Consider the following 16,784-nt stretch of genomic DNA (forward strand, 5'->3'; position numbering starts at 1 on the left):
TTGAATCGCTTAAAGGAAAAGATGACTTTGGATCCAATGATCGTTTTACTAGATCTTATGAAGTCATTTGTGGTAAAGTGTGATGTGTGTGGCAATAGTATTGGGGCAGTGTTAATGCAAGATGGTCGGGTAGTAGATTACGAGAGAAAAATCTTGCAAGGGTCAGAAAAGACTATACAAATCTATGAGAAAGAGCTACTGGTTGTGATTCATGCACTTTCCAGTTGGAAGCACTACTTGCTAGGTGCTGATTTTGTTGTCCTAACTGATTATCAAACCTTATGATATTTCTTGACGCAATCAAAGTTATCCGGTAAGCATATTGATGGGCAAACATTCTCTCTATGTTCCACTTTCATATTATGCATGTGGAAGGCAAGAAGAATGTTGTGGCTGATGCGCTATCAAGAAAGCCACAAATTTCAGCTGTGTCAATTCCTTATCATCATGAGCTTGATAACATGAGGGAAGAGTATGCTACTGATGAAGATTTTGGAAGAATCTAAACAATTACAAGATGGACAACGCCATGAGCACTATCTCCTCAGGGATGGTTTCATGGTAGACTATGTGTTACTAGGCTATTGCGACATAAAGTTATGGTAGAAAACCATGTCCCACCGTATGCAGGGCATCGTGGTATAGATGCGACAGTGAAAGCGGTCGAGACATTCTTTTATTGGCCTACTTTGAGGAGAGATGTGGATGCCTTCTTGCGAGCATGCATGATTTGCCAAAAGGTCAAGTTTGAAAGGCAAAAGGCACCAGGGTTGTTACAACCACCGCCTATTCCAGACAAGCCATGGGAAAGTATTGCTATGGATTTTATCTTTGATCTTCCACCAAGAACGCCGACAGGGAATCATGGTATATGGACCATTATTTGTAGGTTCAACAAGCAGGCCCATTTCATTCGTGTCGGGAAGAAGATAAAATATGATCAGATGGCACAATTGTTTATGTCTTTAAGTACCATGGTATGCCATAGTCTATTGTTGGTGATCGTGATCCTCGTATGATCAACCTATTTTGTAGAGGCTTGTTTGAAAACACGGGCACTACGCTTAAGTTTTCTTCCTCATTGCATCCACAAATTGATGGATTGTTAGAAGAGGCTAATTCTACTGTCATCTGCTGAAATGTTATGTGTTAGATAATAAGGGCAAGTGGGAACAGTATTTGCCCATGCTTGAATATGCATACAACAATACGGTGCATTCGTCATCAGGCAAGGCACCTTTTGAGATTGTTGAGGGTGGCAAAAAGGTTCCTCCCATTTTGCACACAAAGGACAAGATTTTTGAGGCAGATTGATATATTGAGAACATGATGAAATGTATAAGAAGATCAAGCTTGCCTTGGAGAAGACGCAGGCAAAGTAGAAAAGGTCTGCTGATCATCACCGACGTGAATTGTGGTTTTCACCTTGTGATCTTGACACTTAATTACAACACTTAATCTTGATTACAATGCTTAATACTTGATTGAGAGAACTTGATACAAGACTTGATACTATTGGGTACTCTTACGGTTTGAAATGGCAAGGTTAAAGAAGATGAAGGGCAAGGAAAGGTTATTTCCCAAGCTCAGCAGCATTACTATGGGCCTTTTCAAGTACTTGATAAGATCAACGATGTTGCGTATAAGCTGAAATTGCCTGACACTTGGAAGATGCATAATGCGTTTCACGTAAGTCTTCTAAGACCCTTCGTGGGTGATATGCCAGAAGATATGTCAGATGAGGATCAACTAGACGAGGATCAACTAGACGTTGAGGAACTTGATGAGATCTTGGTACCTGAGCAGATTTTGGCACATAAGGAAAGAAAAGTTAGGGAACAATTACTCGATGGTATTTGGTGAAGTTCAGGAACTATCCACCTATGGATGCAAAGTGGATGGAAGAGTGTGAACTACTAGTCACCGAATGTACTACAGCTTTACCTTGAGGCCTTTGGGTTACAACCTACGTATGGCCCAACTCAACGTGTTCGAAAGAGGGGTAATAATGGAGCTAGCACATCAAATGTACATACGGATTCAATGCAATAGAAGTGGACAGTGCTTTACAAATGCTAAAGGTATAACGTTTACTTCTATCGTAGATAGAAATGGCAAAAGTATGACACTCGGCGGCTCCAAAGCCTTTCTACTTGACAACTCAGCTGGGGGGCGCCCATTTTGAGAGAGGGGGCTGCCTTTCTTCTTCATTGTGAACTACACAACGTGTGTGAGTAGTGGGTGTAGGTCTACAACTCTAATGGAAAGCTTGCCTTCTCCCTTGTCTTGACTCTTATGTAGCACGATGATTTTGCTCTCGTGCACCTCTCTTTCGCTTTGAATACAGAATCGTGATGCCCCGCTCAAGGGCTTTTCATCTGTATGTAGAGTTGTGTGGGTCCATGCGCGATTGCCGAGGCAAGAGCCTCTTGCACAAGTACTGAATTAGCTAATTGCTAATCCTCCGCAGGTATAGGTGAACTCGGAGAGATTTCATGCGAGAAATCTCGTTCGATTCAAAGCAAGTAGCCCTATAGGTGCGGGAGCTCGAGGGCTTGTTATGGGACCAGCACGCGAAACGAAGCCCGAAACAGTAGATTACAGTCTGCTGTATATTTTTGCAGGTTTAGGGGTTTGACCCTAATTGATCCCTAATACCCCCAAGAGCTTCGGGGAAGCTAGGGGATCACCATACAGGTGATTTGGTGCATTTTTGGGCCAAAAACAGAGAATTCAGCGTGCTGCAGATTCTTGCCAGTTTTAGGAAAGTTGGTTCCAAGATTGGGACAGTCTTGACCCCATGCACGGCAGCTTCAGTTGCTGCCAAGGTTGCAAGTATTCCCATAGTACGCGTTTTGGTTAGAGACACCCATACCCTTCCTAAGGTAGTCGTTGTACCTAGGGTGAGTGGCAGGTGGCTCCGCTAGACGGTGGAGTATTCGGGACTCCCGAATGAGTGCTTCATTTGTAGATAGATGGGCCACTTAGTGAAGGCTTGTTCTCGCAGGAGATCTCGACCCGCATCGCATGCTCAGCCCCCCAAGGTTGACCGTGCATCGCAGACAGATACCCAGGGGCCAGGACACAAGCTGACACCTCGTTAGAGGCCAGTGACCAGCCAGCTGATGGGTAGCAGGAAGTGCACGATCGTCGTCGACAATGAAGGGCTCGCTACACTGCTCCCCTTGGTGACGGCCCTCTTGTAGCTCAACAGCATTTGATTGCGACAGGGAACCGTTTTGAGCCTTTGCAGCAAGATTTCCTTGAGGAGCCTCCCTCCACCTCAGCTTCACCGCCGCCAGTCCCTCCCTCCCCTCCACCTACCGACTCCTTTGGCCCCCCTCCACCTCCACCTTCCCCTCCTCCCCCCCACCTCCCGCTCCCCCTCTCTCCCCCGTTGGGCCCTCAACTTTCACCCGACCCATCCCTCACTCCTCCTTCGACACAGGGGACTGAACACTCATCCGCAACTCGACGCTCTCTTGGTAGTGCTTTTGCTACGAGGTGAATGGCTCAGGAGGGACAACCCTACTTGAGGACGCCATTTCTAGTACAGGTCTCTCCTTTTGCGTCAGTCCCCCATGGGGTGACCTGTTTTGACATTGGCCAACGGTGGGATTTCTTTTTTTACAGCTTCAACCGATTCCTCAGGGACCCATCTTCGGACCTTGTGGCAGCTTGTTTTTGAGTACACATTCTCTTTCTAGCTGCTAGAGGTATCGAGGCTTTGGATACATCGGTAGGCTTTTCCTTCCCGTTGTGTGGCAGTGATCACACAGAGTGGACTTTGCACGCAATGCTTGATTGGCATCAGGTCCAGGCTTTAGAGTTCTCACACCACACAGGGGACTTGGGGGTGACAAATTTGAGACAGACACTTTGGCCGCTAGCCAAGTCCAGTATGGTGCCACTGGATGGAGTTGGATGTAGGCACATTGTGGTTCACTTCTTTGCTGACACGCAGAGTACCGCTTGCTATGTATTTGTACATGAGGATTCTTGGACAGAGGATGTAGCCTTACGGATTGCACGCTCTGCTTGGGTCTAGGGGGGATAGTAACTACAAACACGTCTATCTCGGGGTCGCTCGGATGCGGATTACTCCCCATTCAAGCCGGCCTCAAAGATAGCGAGGTTGGCTACTGTTGCAACATCGATCTTTTCTCATTGATCCCATGAGGATTGTCTCATGGATTGTGTAGGATTTAGGTGGACCCCAATTTCAACGTTAGAGGGGTCGCTCCTCAACGTTAGAGGGGTCGCTTGCGTGAGGAGCTTCAGAGATGCCTGGTAATTGATATGCTTCAGGAGCACCATCTTTGTGAGAGCCGCATTCGGCGTTGTGGCCAGATTCTCCATGGCCACTATGAGACCTTTTGGTCATTTGCTTTTGGGCTTGGAAGCATCTAGGTAGGTGTATGTATGACTTGCGGACTCATGGCAGCAGGCCATTGTGGGTAGAGGTATCATTGTGCCAGGTAGGGCCTAGTGGGTTACTATGCAGGTTCATGGTAGCCTCCCAAACATCTATGCGCCCAGCCATGCGAGTGCATGAGCTGAGTTTTGGTCACACATTGTGGAGTCTTTGCCTCATGCAGAGCATTGGTGTGTTGGGGGGGGGGGGACTTCAACATGTTGGAGGGCCCCTCTTATAGGATTGGAGACAGCCATGCTACTGTGCACGGGACTGAGTTGGCAGCTTGGGAGCGCCTATGTATGACCTTGAAGGTTTCGGATGTTTGGCAACATGCAGGCTTTGTGAGACCCTCAGACAGCCTATCTTTCTCTCGATTTGACTGGAGAGTAGGGGGTGTGAATCTATCTTGGATAGATCGCTTCTACACCAGTGATTGCATCTGTGACATGGGTGGATCTGTATGAATTTTGGCAGGGACTACCTTTTTAGATCATAAGCCAGTGATTCTTACTGTGGCAGACAGACAGAGGAGTGGGAGTGCCATGCTACACGTCCTTGAGAGGATTCTACTAGATACAAAGCTCAGAAAGGGGGTGGTGGCACTTTCGACAGAGAGTTTGGGCACTCAGGGCACCCCTGCTAGTAGAGTGGCCACTGGACTTGCTGAGCTTGGTCGTTTCTTCCTCCAACAGTCTACAGCTCGCTTGGTTACAGCCAAGGAGGAGGAGAAGCGTCTCCGACGTGGCATTGCTTCCCTACAGTGGATGCAGAAGCGCCACCCTAGTAGTCCTTGGTTGGAGGAGTAAATGTTGCAGGCTCGACAAGAGTTGATCACCATTGAGGAGCAGTGCCATGAGTTTGCTTTTCATCATTAGGCATCTCAGTGGACCCAGATTGGAGATAGAGTTATTGGTGAGTTCTTTGAGACTGTGAGTCCTCGCCAAGCACGCAACAATGTTTGTCAATTGAGGAGACCTGGTGGGTCAGTTGCTACAGAGCTTGAGGATATGCGTGCAGTTGCTACCGACTTTTACTATGAGTTTCTTTTGCAACGCCAAGATGCTTCTAGAGAGCAGGTTTGGGCACAGATGCCTTGCCTAGTTATTGAGGAGATGCATCAGAGACTAGAGATGCCTCTCCAGTTGGCAGAGCTCTGTGAGGCGCTCATGGCACTTCCTCGGGGTAGCTGCCGCAAGGAGGATGGTTTGACTCCCAGCTTCTTGGAGTACTAGGAGCTGCTTGGTCTGGATCTTTGTTGGGCTTACGAGCACATTTTGTACATTGGAGAGATGCCTGACAGCATGAGTGAGGGTCTGATATACCTTATCCCCATGGAACAAGCTCCGTGAATGAGATCTGACAGTGGCGGCCCATCACCATTCTCAACTCAACCTACAAAATCTTAGCAAAGGTTCTAAGTTTGAGAATTCAACCGCTACTCGAGAGCATTACACATGAGACCCATACAAATTTTGTCAAGGAGCACAGTATCTTTGACAACATCTTCACCTTTTGGGAGGCGTCTGCCCTCGTATGTCTGCTAGGAGAGGATTTTGTGACACTCCTCGATTTTGAGAAGGCATACGATAGAGTTGATAGGAATTTCCTCTGCGTAGGATGGGGTTTTCAGATACTTGGATCAAAGGAGTGTCAACTCTCTACAGATGTGCACATAGTCAAGTGCTTTTGGTAGGAGGAAGAGGGGAACGCTCCTTGCTCACACATTTGGTTAGAGAGGGTTGCCCTCTTGCCCCCATCCTTTTTCTCTTCTATGCTGAGGTGATGAATAGACTTTTGGCTTCACAGGAGGCTGGTTTGTGTGGTTTAGAGCTTCCTATTAGGGGAGATGAGCTGCTGAACGCTGAGTTTGCTGACGACTCAGGCATGTACTTAGAGGGCCAGGAGGCGAGGCCAATCTGCACAGGTGTGAGCAGGTTCTTGAGGTGTTTTGTTGTGCATCGCGAGCATTGATTAACTAGCGGCAGACAATGGCAGGTTGGAAGTGCTTCTACGCTCGATTGGTCGCCTAGAGAGGGATGCAGCTGGATCTCCCAGTGACGCTACTTGGGCTGTCAGGTTGGTTTGGATCTGTCTCCAGAGTAGCTGACTGCTCCTCTCCTCAATTCCATTAGGAGGAAATTGCTACATTGGAGCTCTGCTTGACTCTCTTTGGCCAGTAGGGTTGTAGTAGCCAACCAGGTTCTTTTGGCTACTATGTGGTATATCATGTCTTGCTAGATCTTCTCAAGCTCTTGCATTAGCCAGCTGGAGGGGCTGATTAGGAACTTTTTGTGGTCAGGATGCGATGCCCAGTCAGTCCGGGCCAAATTGTCTTAGCGGGTAATCAATTTACCATGTTCTTAGGGAGGGCCGGGGATTATCGACTCAGCATGGCAGAGCAGAGCCCTTCTTGGAAAGCTTTTGGTCAAAGGACATCTTTCAAGGGAGGAGCCCTCGAAGGAGTTGTTGCTACGCCGGATTTGTGCCCAAGTCCCTCATATGGGCGGCCCTTGGAGCCCGTCCATCAGGTGGATCTTCACATAGATGCACAGAAATTGCGTGAGCAAGAGTTGGGAGGACCGCTTTGCTGTGAGCCTTTTTAGGTCTTGGGAGAAACGGCGGAGTGGCCTTGAGCAGTACCGGTCCACATGCATTGAGGAGCGCTTCTTGTTTGGAACCCCATGGTTAGCACACAGTGAGGCCACTTGGTTGGTAGCAGGCCTCATGTTTCTTGGGGTCCCATGGCAGAGTGTCCAGCTCGTACTTTTGGAGATGGGCTACAATTTTCAGGCCTTTCCGAGGAGATTGAGAGAATCCAACTACGAGGCATGAGGGGGGTGCAAAGCATGTGTCACGATATTACAGAGGCTATACCTGCTGAGTGGCATACCCCTCTTGAGACAACAGCTCCCAGTTGGATGGGGGCTTTCACGCGATTGGAGGTCCTCATTGCAGTTAGGGCTTTCTCAGAGTCGGGATCCTGCATGTTTTTCGAGGTTCAGGGAGAGGGTCGTCTTCACAGAGTCTCAGTAGACACACCACAGGTTGTAGAGTGCTATTTTCAAAGGATCTGAGTTGTGGGCATCTGTGGGAGAACTTGTGTCATAGATCTCGACCCAACAGATCTTGAGTCAAGACACTGGCGGCTTCGGGCTTGGGAGAGCCGCCCTTTGGTACGAGTGCAATGGGACCCGAAAGAGTGGTCCTTGGCGAGATCCTTTCTCTTCAGCCGATCACTCAGTGACCCCTTTCTTTTAGCACACAGCTCGTTTGGGGCACCACATACTGGCAACACAGAGCGAGGCTTGCCCTGTTGTAGCACTTCATTGGCAGGAGGAGGCTCTCGCAGCCGAGTTCTTATCAGGGTTCTGGGAGCACTTGTGGGACAGCAGAGAGTTGAGGAGAGTTGTCACAAACCAGTGACGTGGCATACTAGGGTTGCAGATTGTACACACCCCGCGCTGGTTGGCTGCAGTGCTGAAGTGGCAGGCTTGCCCAAAAATTCCGCTGTGATGCTGACGTGGCAGGCACCGTACGGAGAGGTCCGCAATTCGCGGCGCAGATCACGGAAATCCAAAATGATGACGTGGCAGCAGTGCACGTCAGTTTGCATGGGCAGCTTTTGGTAGATTTTGGGCTACTGCTTTATTCTACGCAAGAGGAAGAAAGAGAGAGAGAGAGAGATTTACTTTTTTTAAAAAAAGTTCTGCTTTATTACTCAAGAGAGCTTGTGAGAGACACAGAGCTTTTGTTTTATTTTTGGCAAGGCTTTTGATTTTGAAGCTTTTGGGATCTGCTTTTAGCATCCTTTGTAAACCTTTATAAGAGTTGTTGGGCTCTGACTTCTCAGAGCATCTGGACGCAGAGTCTGAGAGTGAGTCCCGACCACTCCCTTGTACTTTGAGTTGCAGATTAATATAAAAAGAAATACCAAAAGGGGTGCCCGAGACTCAAGAAGGACGTGGACGATTTTGTGTGCAGTTGCTTGGTATGCCAGAAAGTCAAGGCATAAAGCAGAGGGATTGTTACAGCCTTTGCCCATACCCACCCGCCCCTGGAAAAGTATTGCAATGGATTTCATTTTTGATCTCCCGAAAACACAGTGTGGGTTAGATTGTTTATTGCCCAGATCTTTAGATTACATGGCATGCCTGAGACGGTTGTCTCCGACAGGGACCCCACGTTTATGAGTTTGTTTTAGACGGCTATTTGGGAGAGCATTGGCACACGGTTGCTGATCTCGTCATCATTCCACCCGCAGACTCACGGGCAATTAGAGATTGCTAATTCAGTGGTACTGGATTTATTGAAGTCTTACATCTCGGATTAGAAGATTGAATGGGAAAGGTTTTTACCTCTGTTGGAATATGCCTACAGAAACACGATTAACTCTTTGATAGGGTCCGGGGAAGGTGCTATTTGAGATTATTGACTTGGCTACGAAGGTTTCACCCTTCCTTAGCACGAAAGATAAGATTTTTCGCCGACTAGTTCATGAGGGACTTGGACTTGGTCTGGAAGGCTTTGGAGAAATCTCGGAAAAAGGTAGCAGATCGCCATCATCGCAATTTGAAATTGAAGGAGAACGATTGGGTGCTCTTACGTTTTGAGAAGGCACGCCTGAGAAAGAAAAGGGAAAGGAGAAGCTTTTTCCAAAGCTTAGTATGCGATACTACGGACCTTTCTAGATCTCCGAAAAGATAAATGATGTCTCCTTTAGACTGAAGCTGCCCGAAACTTGGAGAATTCACAATGTTTTTCATGTGAGTCTCTTGAAGCCTTTTGAAGGCGATGTGCCCGATGATGGGGAGCTTGATCAGCAACCCGAAGTGGAAGAAAACGAGCAGATACTCGTTCCAGAACAGAGATTGGCACAGAAAGGATAGAAAGCTAAAAGGTAAAGCGAAAAGACGGTTCTTGGTTCAATTCAAGACCTACTCCGCATTGCGTGCGAAGTGAATGGAGGAGCACTTGGCAGATACTCCTTGGATTGTGAATCTTTACCTCGAAGCATTTGGTTTAGTATAGTCTATTCTAAATGGAACCCCGAATTCAGCTTGGGCGGAACCTGGTGCAGTGAGTATGCACAAAAGGGGAGTCGCCCCACTCCTTTGTCAACGGATTGCCTCGATTTTTGATACTAAAGTCACTGATGTCTCCTTGAGTTTCAGGGATACTGTGAGCTGATAGTATTCTGCTGTAATGACTTTTTGAACTGGAATTCCCGAACATGATACTGACTTGTTCTAAACTTGTTTAAGTGCAGGAACTGATAGACGAAATGAATGCAGCATTTCGGTTTGAATGATCTCGATAGACATGGTTGCAATAGGGATTAGTCAATCGGGCATCTACGAGGTCCTGCGTGGATCTAGATGCGATTACTAATTGCATTGCCGATAAATCATGGTCTGAGATCCGAATGAATGTTGAATGTGATTTGTCATGTGATGTCTTGTGATGTCCTCTGATGTCGTGTGATGTGACTGCCGATTGGTACATGTGCTAGATGTGTGTTCCTAGTGCATCGGTACTAACAGTCAGTGTCTGCTAAGATAGTTTATGGCTTCTGTCTGTTTTGCAGGCGTAATCGAGGGTGATTACAATGCTTTCAAGAGGGGTATGTCACAAACCAGTGACGTGGCATACTAGGGTTGCAGATTGTACACCCCGCCCTGGCTGGCTGCAGTGTTGAAGTGGTAGGCAAGCCCGAAAATTCCGCTGTGATGCTGAGGTGGTAGGCACCGTATGGACAGGCCCGCAATTCGCGATGCAGATCACGGAAATTCGTACTGATGACGTGGCAACAGTGTACGTGAGTTTACGTGGGCAACTTTTGGCAGATTTTGGGCTACTGCTTTATTCTACGCAAGAGGAAGAAAGAGAGAGAGAGAGAGAGAGAGAGAGAGAGAGAGAGAGAGAGAGAGAGAGAGAGAGAGAGAGAGAGAGAGAGCTTTACTTTAAAAAAAAAAAGTTTTGCTTTATTTACTCAAGAGAGCTTGTGAGAGATAGAGAGCTTTTGCTTTATTTTTGGCAAGGCTTTTGATTTTGAAGCTTTTGGGCTCTACTTTTAGCATCCTTTGTAAACCTTTATAAGAGTTCTTGGGCTCTCACTTCTCGGAGCATCTGGCCGCAAAGTCTGAGAGTGAGTCCCGACCACTCCCTTGTACTTTGGGTTGCAGATTAATATAAAAAGAAATACCGAAAGGGGCGCCAGTCATTGGGGCCAATATCTCTAGGCACGGAACTCCACCGGGGCCAGTGTCGAATCAATTGTGAACTGTGAACTGTTTGAAGTGAATTCTTGTGGTGTCACGGTAGATTCTCGACTTGGAGTGTCCAAGTCAGTTACAAGAGTACCATGTTTAAGTGGCTGATTGCGCATAGAGCTAGTGCAGTTGGGAGTTGGTTGGGACACAGCAGCTTCTCTGCAACATGTGTAGCTTGTGGCCACCTATTGGAGACTCAACGTCACTATCTATGGGACTGTCGCATGGCACATCAAGTTTGGCTTCGGATTCTTCGGCTAATGCCAACACTTTCCACAGTCTGCCAGGACACTTGGGGTGCTGCAGCCTATCCACACTCACGGGCCCAGTGCTCCAATTTGAGACGGCTTCCATCAGCAAGATCATAGTGATCAGGGGGGTCGGAGAGCCTGCCATAGAGCTCATCCCCCAGGAGTGGTACAATGATAGAGAGCGGTGTTGGGAGCTCATCTGCGGCCTAACACTCTGGTTCATCTGGCGGGCCCGTTGCTTTCGCATCTTTGAGGCTCGTCCTTTCCCATCGGCAGAGATTGTTCGTGGCATTGATCCATACACTTGGGAGCAGTTTGAGAGATTTCAGGTAGCTCCGACCGCATGTGGGAGCGCCGTGAGGCTTTCTTGCAACTTTGGTGCCCAGGCCTTTCTTCACCATGGTTCAAGGGATGCCTAGATGGCATTACCAGCCATGGGTGTGGTTGTTTCCTCCTCCGATCTCGCGATTAGCCCTCATTATACATATCATGTCTTATCATTGGGAGAGTCTCCCCATATTTCTGATGTAACCCTCTCTAGTAGAGGCCAGTTATAGCCCTTTGGGCAGCTTTATTGAAGGATCTTTTTCTTGTAAATAAAAAAAAAGCGGTGTGCGCGCGCGCAGAGACACAGAGAGGCAGCGTGGAGTGTCAATGCAGGGTTTTGGGACCCTTTTTATTAAATGGGCCATTTGGCCACTTGGACAATGTGAAACCTTTAAAAATAGTCCAAATGGCCATAAAGGCCAATAAGAAAAGGTGATATAATGCCTATACAGGCCCAAAATGGTGGGCTAAAAGGAATGTATACGAGAAAATTTATCTGCAAAGCTCTCGATCAGAGCTACACGGTGGAAACGGTATCGAGGTGACGTCCAGACATTTACCCCAACAGAGAGGACACCATGCTCTGATACCATTGTCACAAACAGGATCGCATAACGATATAAAATATACTCGGATAAATAGAATTTATCACTTAATACTGAAGCCAGTTTATATAGAGAGAAATGGGGAGAAAGAGTGAGAAGATTGAAACAATATTGGGGACGAGAAGATGGGCTGGTCCCCCTTGTAAGAGTATCTTGATTACTGGGGAGAAGTCTATGCAAGCACTTGAACTGAACGTATTAAAACGCTTGTTCTAGAATCAGACTCGATAGTACTTGGAAGCCTCGGCCTTTTGTTCTCATGGCAAAACCGTACTCCAAGGAACTTTTGTTCCTTATTCTGAATCCTCAAGAACCAAGATTCTCGCCTCTGGATCTCACCTTCCAGACTCAAGGCATGGCATCCCTACAACTCGTTTTTCCTCGACTCTACCCCCAGAGTCCTGTTGCAGAACAACTCTGCTTTCCTGGACGCAAAGTCCTTCCTCGGGAATCTCTACTTCCGGATCCCAACTCAAGAGTCTACCACTCTCAGATTCGTGGATCTACTCCCAAACTCAGGATGCAAAACCCTTTGGCTGATCTGGCTCTAGTTCCTCAGAGCGCATTTCTCTTGCAAAGGCTTATGCCTTCCTCTGCCCTACTCTCTTGCAAACAAATTCTTAGAGATCAAACATGAGAAATGTTACCAGTGAGGTCTCCACACTTCGAACCAAACTCGGTTCTTGAAAAGAAACTTCCTGGAAGAGATCTCTTCACATAGAAACCTTCTCTTCCAATCCTATACACAGAAGAGGTGTGCTCTCGGGTTCCTTCTCGTAAATCAACCCCATCTACGACGTTAATGGGCTGGAAACAGAGAAAAATAGCAGCTTGTTGCAATGGGAACATTTGGTCTTGGTGACATCCAGTACAGTCGTGGCAGCCATAAGCATCACCGGCGGTGTCTTCTCTGCGACTGAAATCTGCAGCAGCACCTCCTTGCATCTAAAGCTGGTTTTTTCTTATCTTGAAAGTGAGAAAGAGATTGCATTTATAGCTTCTGGCAGCCTGGCAAGAATAGACCTTATAAGCTGAAAACAATGCTTACACAGTCACAACCTAGGCGTCCCTAGATGCAGTTTCATGCAGAGATGCAATGCTAACATAGACCTCTTTATGGAAAAGCATCTGCTTTCCCGAAAAGCAACCACTTTCTTAGAAAGCATTGGTTTTTCCTCAAAGTTATCCATCTTCATTCAATTGCTTGCTTATTCCTATGCACAATTCTAACCCAGTTCGGAATTTCCTCCTGACTATGGAATATTCCCTTTCGGATGCTCTTGTCATCCACCTTGTGACGTGTCAGGAATACCCACCCCCTAGCCCTTTCTCACCGAACTTACATTACAATCTCCTTCGCGATGCTCTATGTCACCCACCCTATGACGCAACAGAGATGTCCGTTCTTGGATGGTTGAATACTTCTTCCCGATGCTCCCTGTCACCCATCCGATGTGACGCATCAGGACCCGTAGCATCCATGACTCTTGGGTTTCATGAGATATTCATTGGTGTTGCCACATAGATTATTGAAGCAGAGTTGTAGTGCATGTATTATACTAAAGACTTTAATTTAGCAGAGAGCAAGAAGGAATATTTTCTTGGTGTGATGGATTGTATCGTGGTCATGACAGATCATGGTGGTTGACCATCAAGAGTCCAATCATGTTATCATCCTATATGTTTGGGACGGGACAGATGCTCCACCCTCTTCCTTGGCGGTGCCGTGAGTGCCATTTCTTTTACCTTGTTGAAGTTTCCTGACTGGTTTTATCTTTCTCTACTTTTTGATGCACTGTAGTTCTGCTACACAAGTAAGGGATGAAAACAACCAGGATCCTGTGGCAGAACTAAGGCGAGAAGGCTTGCCTCCAATTTCAAGAGACGTGGTTTCGACTTTTCCTCCTTTTGGGACTGTATTGCCAGTTGTTCCACATATACCCACAGAAGAGCTACCTCTGCAATTACCCACTCCTGGTACTTGGATCAAATTCCGCAACTTAACATGCAGAATCCAAAACGGCGTTTATGAGGCTATTTTTGTCCATGAAAGCAAAATCAGTATTCTGCCACTAACCTCTGACCTAGTCGGTAAATGTCAACGGTGTGTTGATTTTGTCTCTATATATCTTTCTGTTTACCTTTCTGGCTTTGTGACAGAATATGAAGAATTTATGAGATTTTCATTCAATTTATAGAGCCTATCAAGAGCGCATTGATGATGAGTGTGGGTGTTTGCCTCAATCGGCTCCTAGGCCTCTACACTCCATCACAGGTATTGTCACCAAAAAATTTGATTTTTTTTGAAATGTTCATTTTTTACTAAACACCAGCTAGTTGTCAATCCATGTAGCGGTAAAAGAGCCCACTCTCAGCCTTCAATATCAAAACCCATTCGAGTAGCCTAATGGCAGGTCAGAGTCTGAACATCTTGCGTACCAGTAGCTTAAGTTGTTCGCTTTGCCAGCATTTGCATGCAGTTTGAGGGCAGTACTATCAAGCTTTCATCCAATTGTGAGGGGGAAGTCTGGTCAATTACGTTGTTTTGAGAGATGCAGACGTTTGATTTTTAGTGAATTTGCTTTGTGATGTATAACTTAGTTTGAACGGTTTGCAGTGACCGATAACGAGCACTTAAGGTTTTCAACATTGAGACAGATCCTAAACCATCCGCAGGTTTGTCACAACAAAAGGACTATTCAGCAATTCAAATTTTTAACAATTCACACATCAAACTATGTAAGATCTGTCATTCTGGTTGAACACGTATATTACCATATGATAATTTATGGGAAAAAAAATGTTCTGTTGAGCACATCAAACTATGTAAGATCTGTCATTGTGTTTGAACACGTATATTGCCATCAAACTATGTAAGGTATATTACCATATGATGATTAATGGCAAAAAAATGTTCTGGTGAGCACATGAATGGTTTGATTTTGTGTTCTTTTCAACAGGTTACGTTCAAATTTCGGTGCCTTGTACGGGTGATCTCAATATTTCCACCAGCAATAGAGGAGTTCTGTGTGCAAAAAAGCTCTAGCACTTTTCCTACTATGTTACTAAGCCAACAAGGTCCTTTGAAGGCTGGGTACATGTACAGATTAAGGCTGACATTGGAAGATCCTACTGCAAGAATTAATGCTTATTTGTGTGATGTGGATGCGGTATAGACTATTCATCCACTGTCTATGTGCTATTACCTATAAGGTATGTTGGTAACTTTTATGCCTTCATCATGCAGGAGCATTTTTTCAATGGCCACCCAGCTACTGATCTTCATAAGGAAAGTGCAACCAAAGGTGCATTGCAAAGAAAAGTACAGGAGCTCCTAGGTCTGGAGGAGTATAACTCGTATGGAAGCAGCAAATCTGAAATAAGATACAACCCTCCTTGGATCAAATGTTTTTCTGAAGTCATATTATTTACGAAAGGAGAATCCTTGGGAGACAAGACGCTAGAAGATATTTGGAACAATTCTTGCCTGATGCCGAGGGTAAGTAATGTTAGAAAGCGCCTTAAGGTTTTTGAAGTGCTGTTTTTCCTTCTGTTCCTCTGTCCAGAATCAGTTTTGTTCATGGTCAGGTTTGTGCCAGGGTTGATTGGCTTCCACAATTGGGTCGGCCGGGTTGCCAAGAGCCTTTGCTTCTTGGGGTGGTCTTCAACTTATATACTCTCCTTTCCGGAAGCACTTCATAAGCATCATGCAAATTCAAGATTCAAGAAAGAGCACGAGTGCCATGGCAAGTTGCAGTCCTTCAAATCTCAACCGACATATTGTGGATTCGCTGTGAGGCTGATGGTTGAGGACACAGCTGAGAGCTCAGTTTTTACCAATGAATCCAACTCCAGCTTGGCTGCATGTAGTGCTACCACTTCAGCCAGCTGAAAGCATCATTCAATTGACATGCCAGAACGCTGAAATACAGGCTGGGCACTGACACATTAGCATGGTCCATGGCAGCTAAAAGACTCGATACTGGTTAAAAATTTGTAAAAAAGGAAGACTTCCTGTCTTAGAATATTTTTGTAGGGTCATTGTACATTTTGAGTCGAATAAGGTCATTTCTGTATGGTTGTTTGCTGTGAGATACGTTGATCTCCTCGCATATAGAAGGTGATGTTGGTTATGTTCCCTTACAACCCTTGTGATGGAGGTGGGGCTTTGGGGCATACATAGTGAATGATATTCAAGATCTCTTGTTATGCAAAGTATGTAGTGGAACTTAAGAACAATAGCCCTTCCTAAAACTGTATAGGGTGGGCAAAGAATTATACAATGCTGTCAATATTAGATCATATGCTTCAAGAAAAGAGGTTGATGTTGCACATGTAAGCTTTACTCTAGACTAGGGCAACAACAATAAAGATGCAGTATAATTCTTCTCTAGAAGAAACGGGGTAAAAATCTGAAGTGGAAAAGTGGAGAAGTAGCAGGGCCATGGCATTCATATATAGGGGCTAGTCGAGGGAAAGTCCAATTGGGGTATTAATCTTCCACTTCAAGTAATAATTTTGAGCAAAACTTTTTGAAAAGAAAGCTCTTGTCAAAATCTCTTCATATCTCTTGATAACCCCATCATGACACTTGAGATTGAAAAAATAGAGTAGGACAAAAGTTGTCCTTGTATGGAGCTGTTACTTTATTGGAGGTTTTCTATATATCATTTGTCCAAGGTTCAAGGTTTGTAAGCCATTGCAACCTTGGTATCAATCAAATCTTGTAGCACCCAAGAGTAAGCAAATCATTTTAGAGAAAATTACTAAAGTACCCTTGAAATTTGGGGAAATTCCTAAAATACCTTGTATCAAGTTTGGAATGGATTCTCCAAATTTTGCACTTTAAGTGTCTTATATAATTTTTTTTTACCAATGAGCTCATTTGTGTTTATTCTATAATCCAGCATTAATC

General features: G+C 45.8%; 1 protein-coding gene across 5 annotated transcripts in view; it reads left to right on the forward strand.

The window, feature by feature from the left end:
- The window catches only part of LOC147417267 (protection of telomeres protein 1a-like), a 33,138-nt gene extending 17,434 nt beyond the window's left edge, over nt 1-15,704 (forward strand). For 2 of the 5 annotated variants that reach the window (XM_086507747.1, XM_086507752.1), the window contains 7 exons: nt 13,504-13,595; nt 13,671-13,973; nt 14,068-14,144; nt 14,487-14,545; nt 14,830-15,039; nt 15,117-15,368; nt 15,458-15,704. In XM_086507747.1, coding sequence (XP_086363873.1) covers nt 13,504-13,595; nt 13,671-13,973; nt 14,068-14,144; nt 14,487-14,545; nt 14,830-15,039; nt 15,117-15,368; nt 15,458-15,571 — 1,107 coding nt within the window. In that variant the 3' untranslated portion in view covers nt 15,572-15,704. The remainder of the gene's footprint in view (nt 1-13,503; nt 13,596-13,670; nt 13,974-14,067; nt 14,145-14,486; nt 14,546-14,829; nt 15,040-15,116; nt 15,369-15,457) is intronic. The other 3 variants (XM_086507749.1, XM_086507750.1, XM_086507748.1) reach the window with 2 other exon arrangements.
- The last annotated feature ends 1,080 nt before the right edge of the window (nt 15,705-16,784 follow it).

The sequence above is a fragment of the Adiantum capillus-veneris genome, unplaced genomic scaffold (assembly GCF_014529385.1).
Source record: "Adiantum capillus-veneris isolate H3 unplaced genomic scaffold, ASM1452938v2 Hic_scaffold_295, whole genome shotgun sequence".
NCBI lineage: Eukaryota > Viridiplantae > Streptophyta > Polypodiopsida > Polypodiales > Pteridaceae > Adiantum > Adiantum capillus-veneris.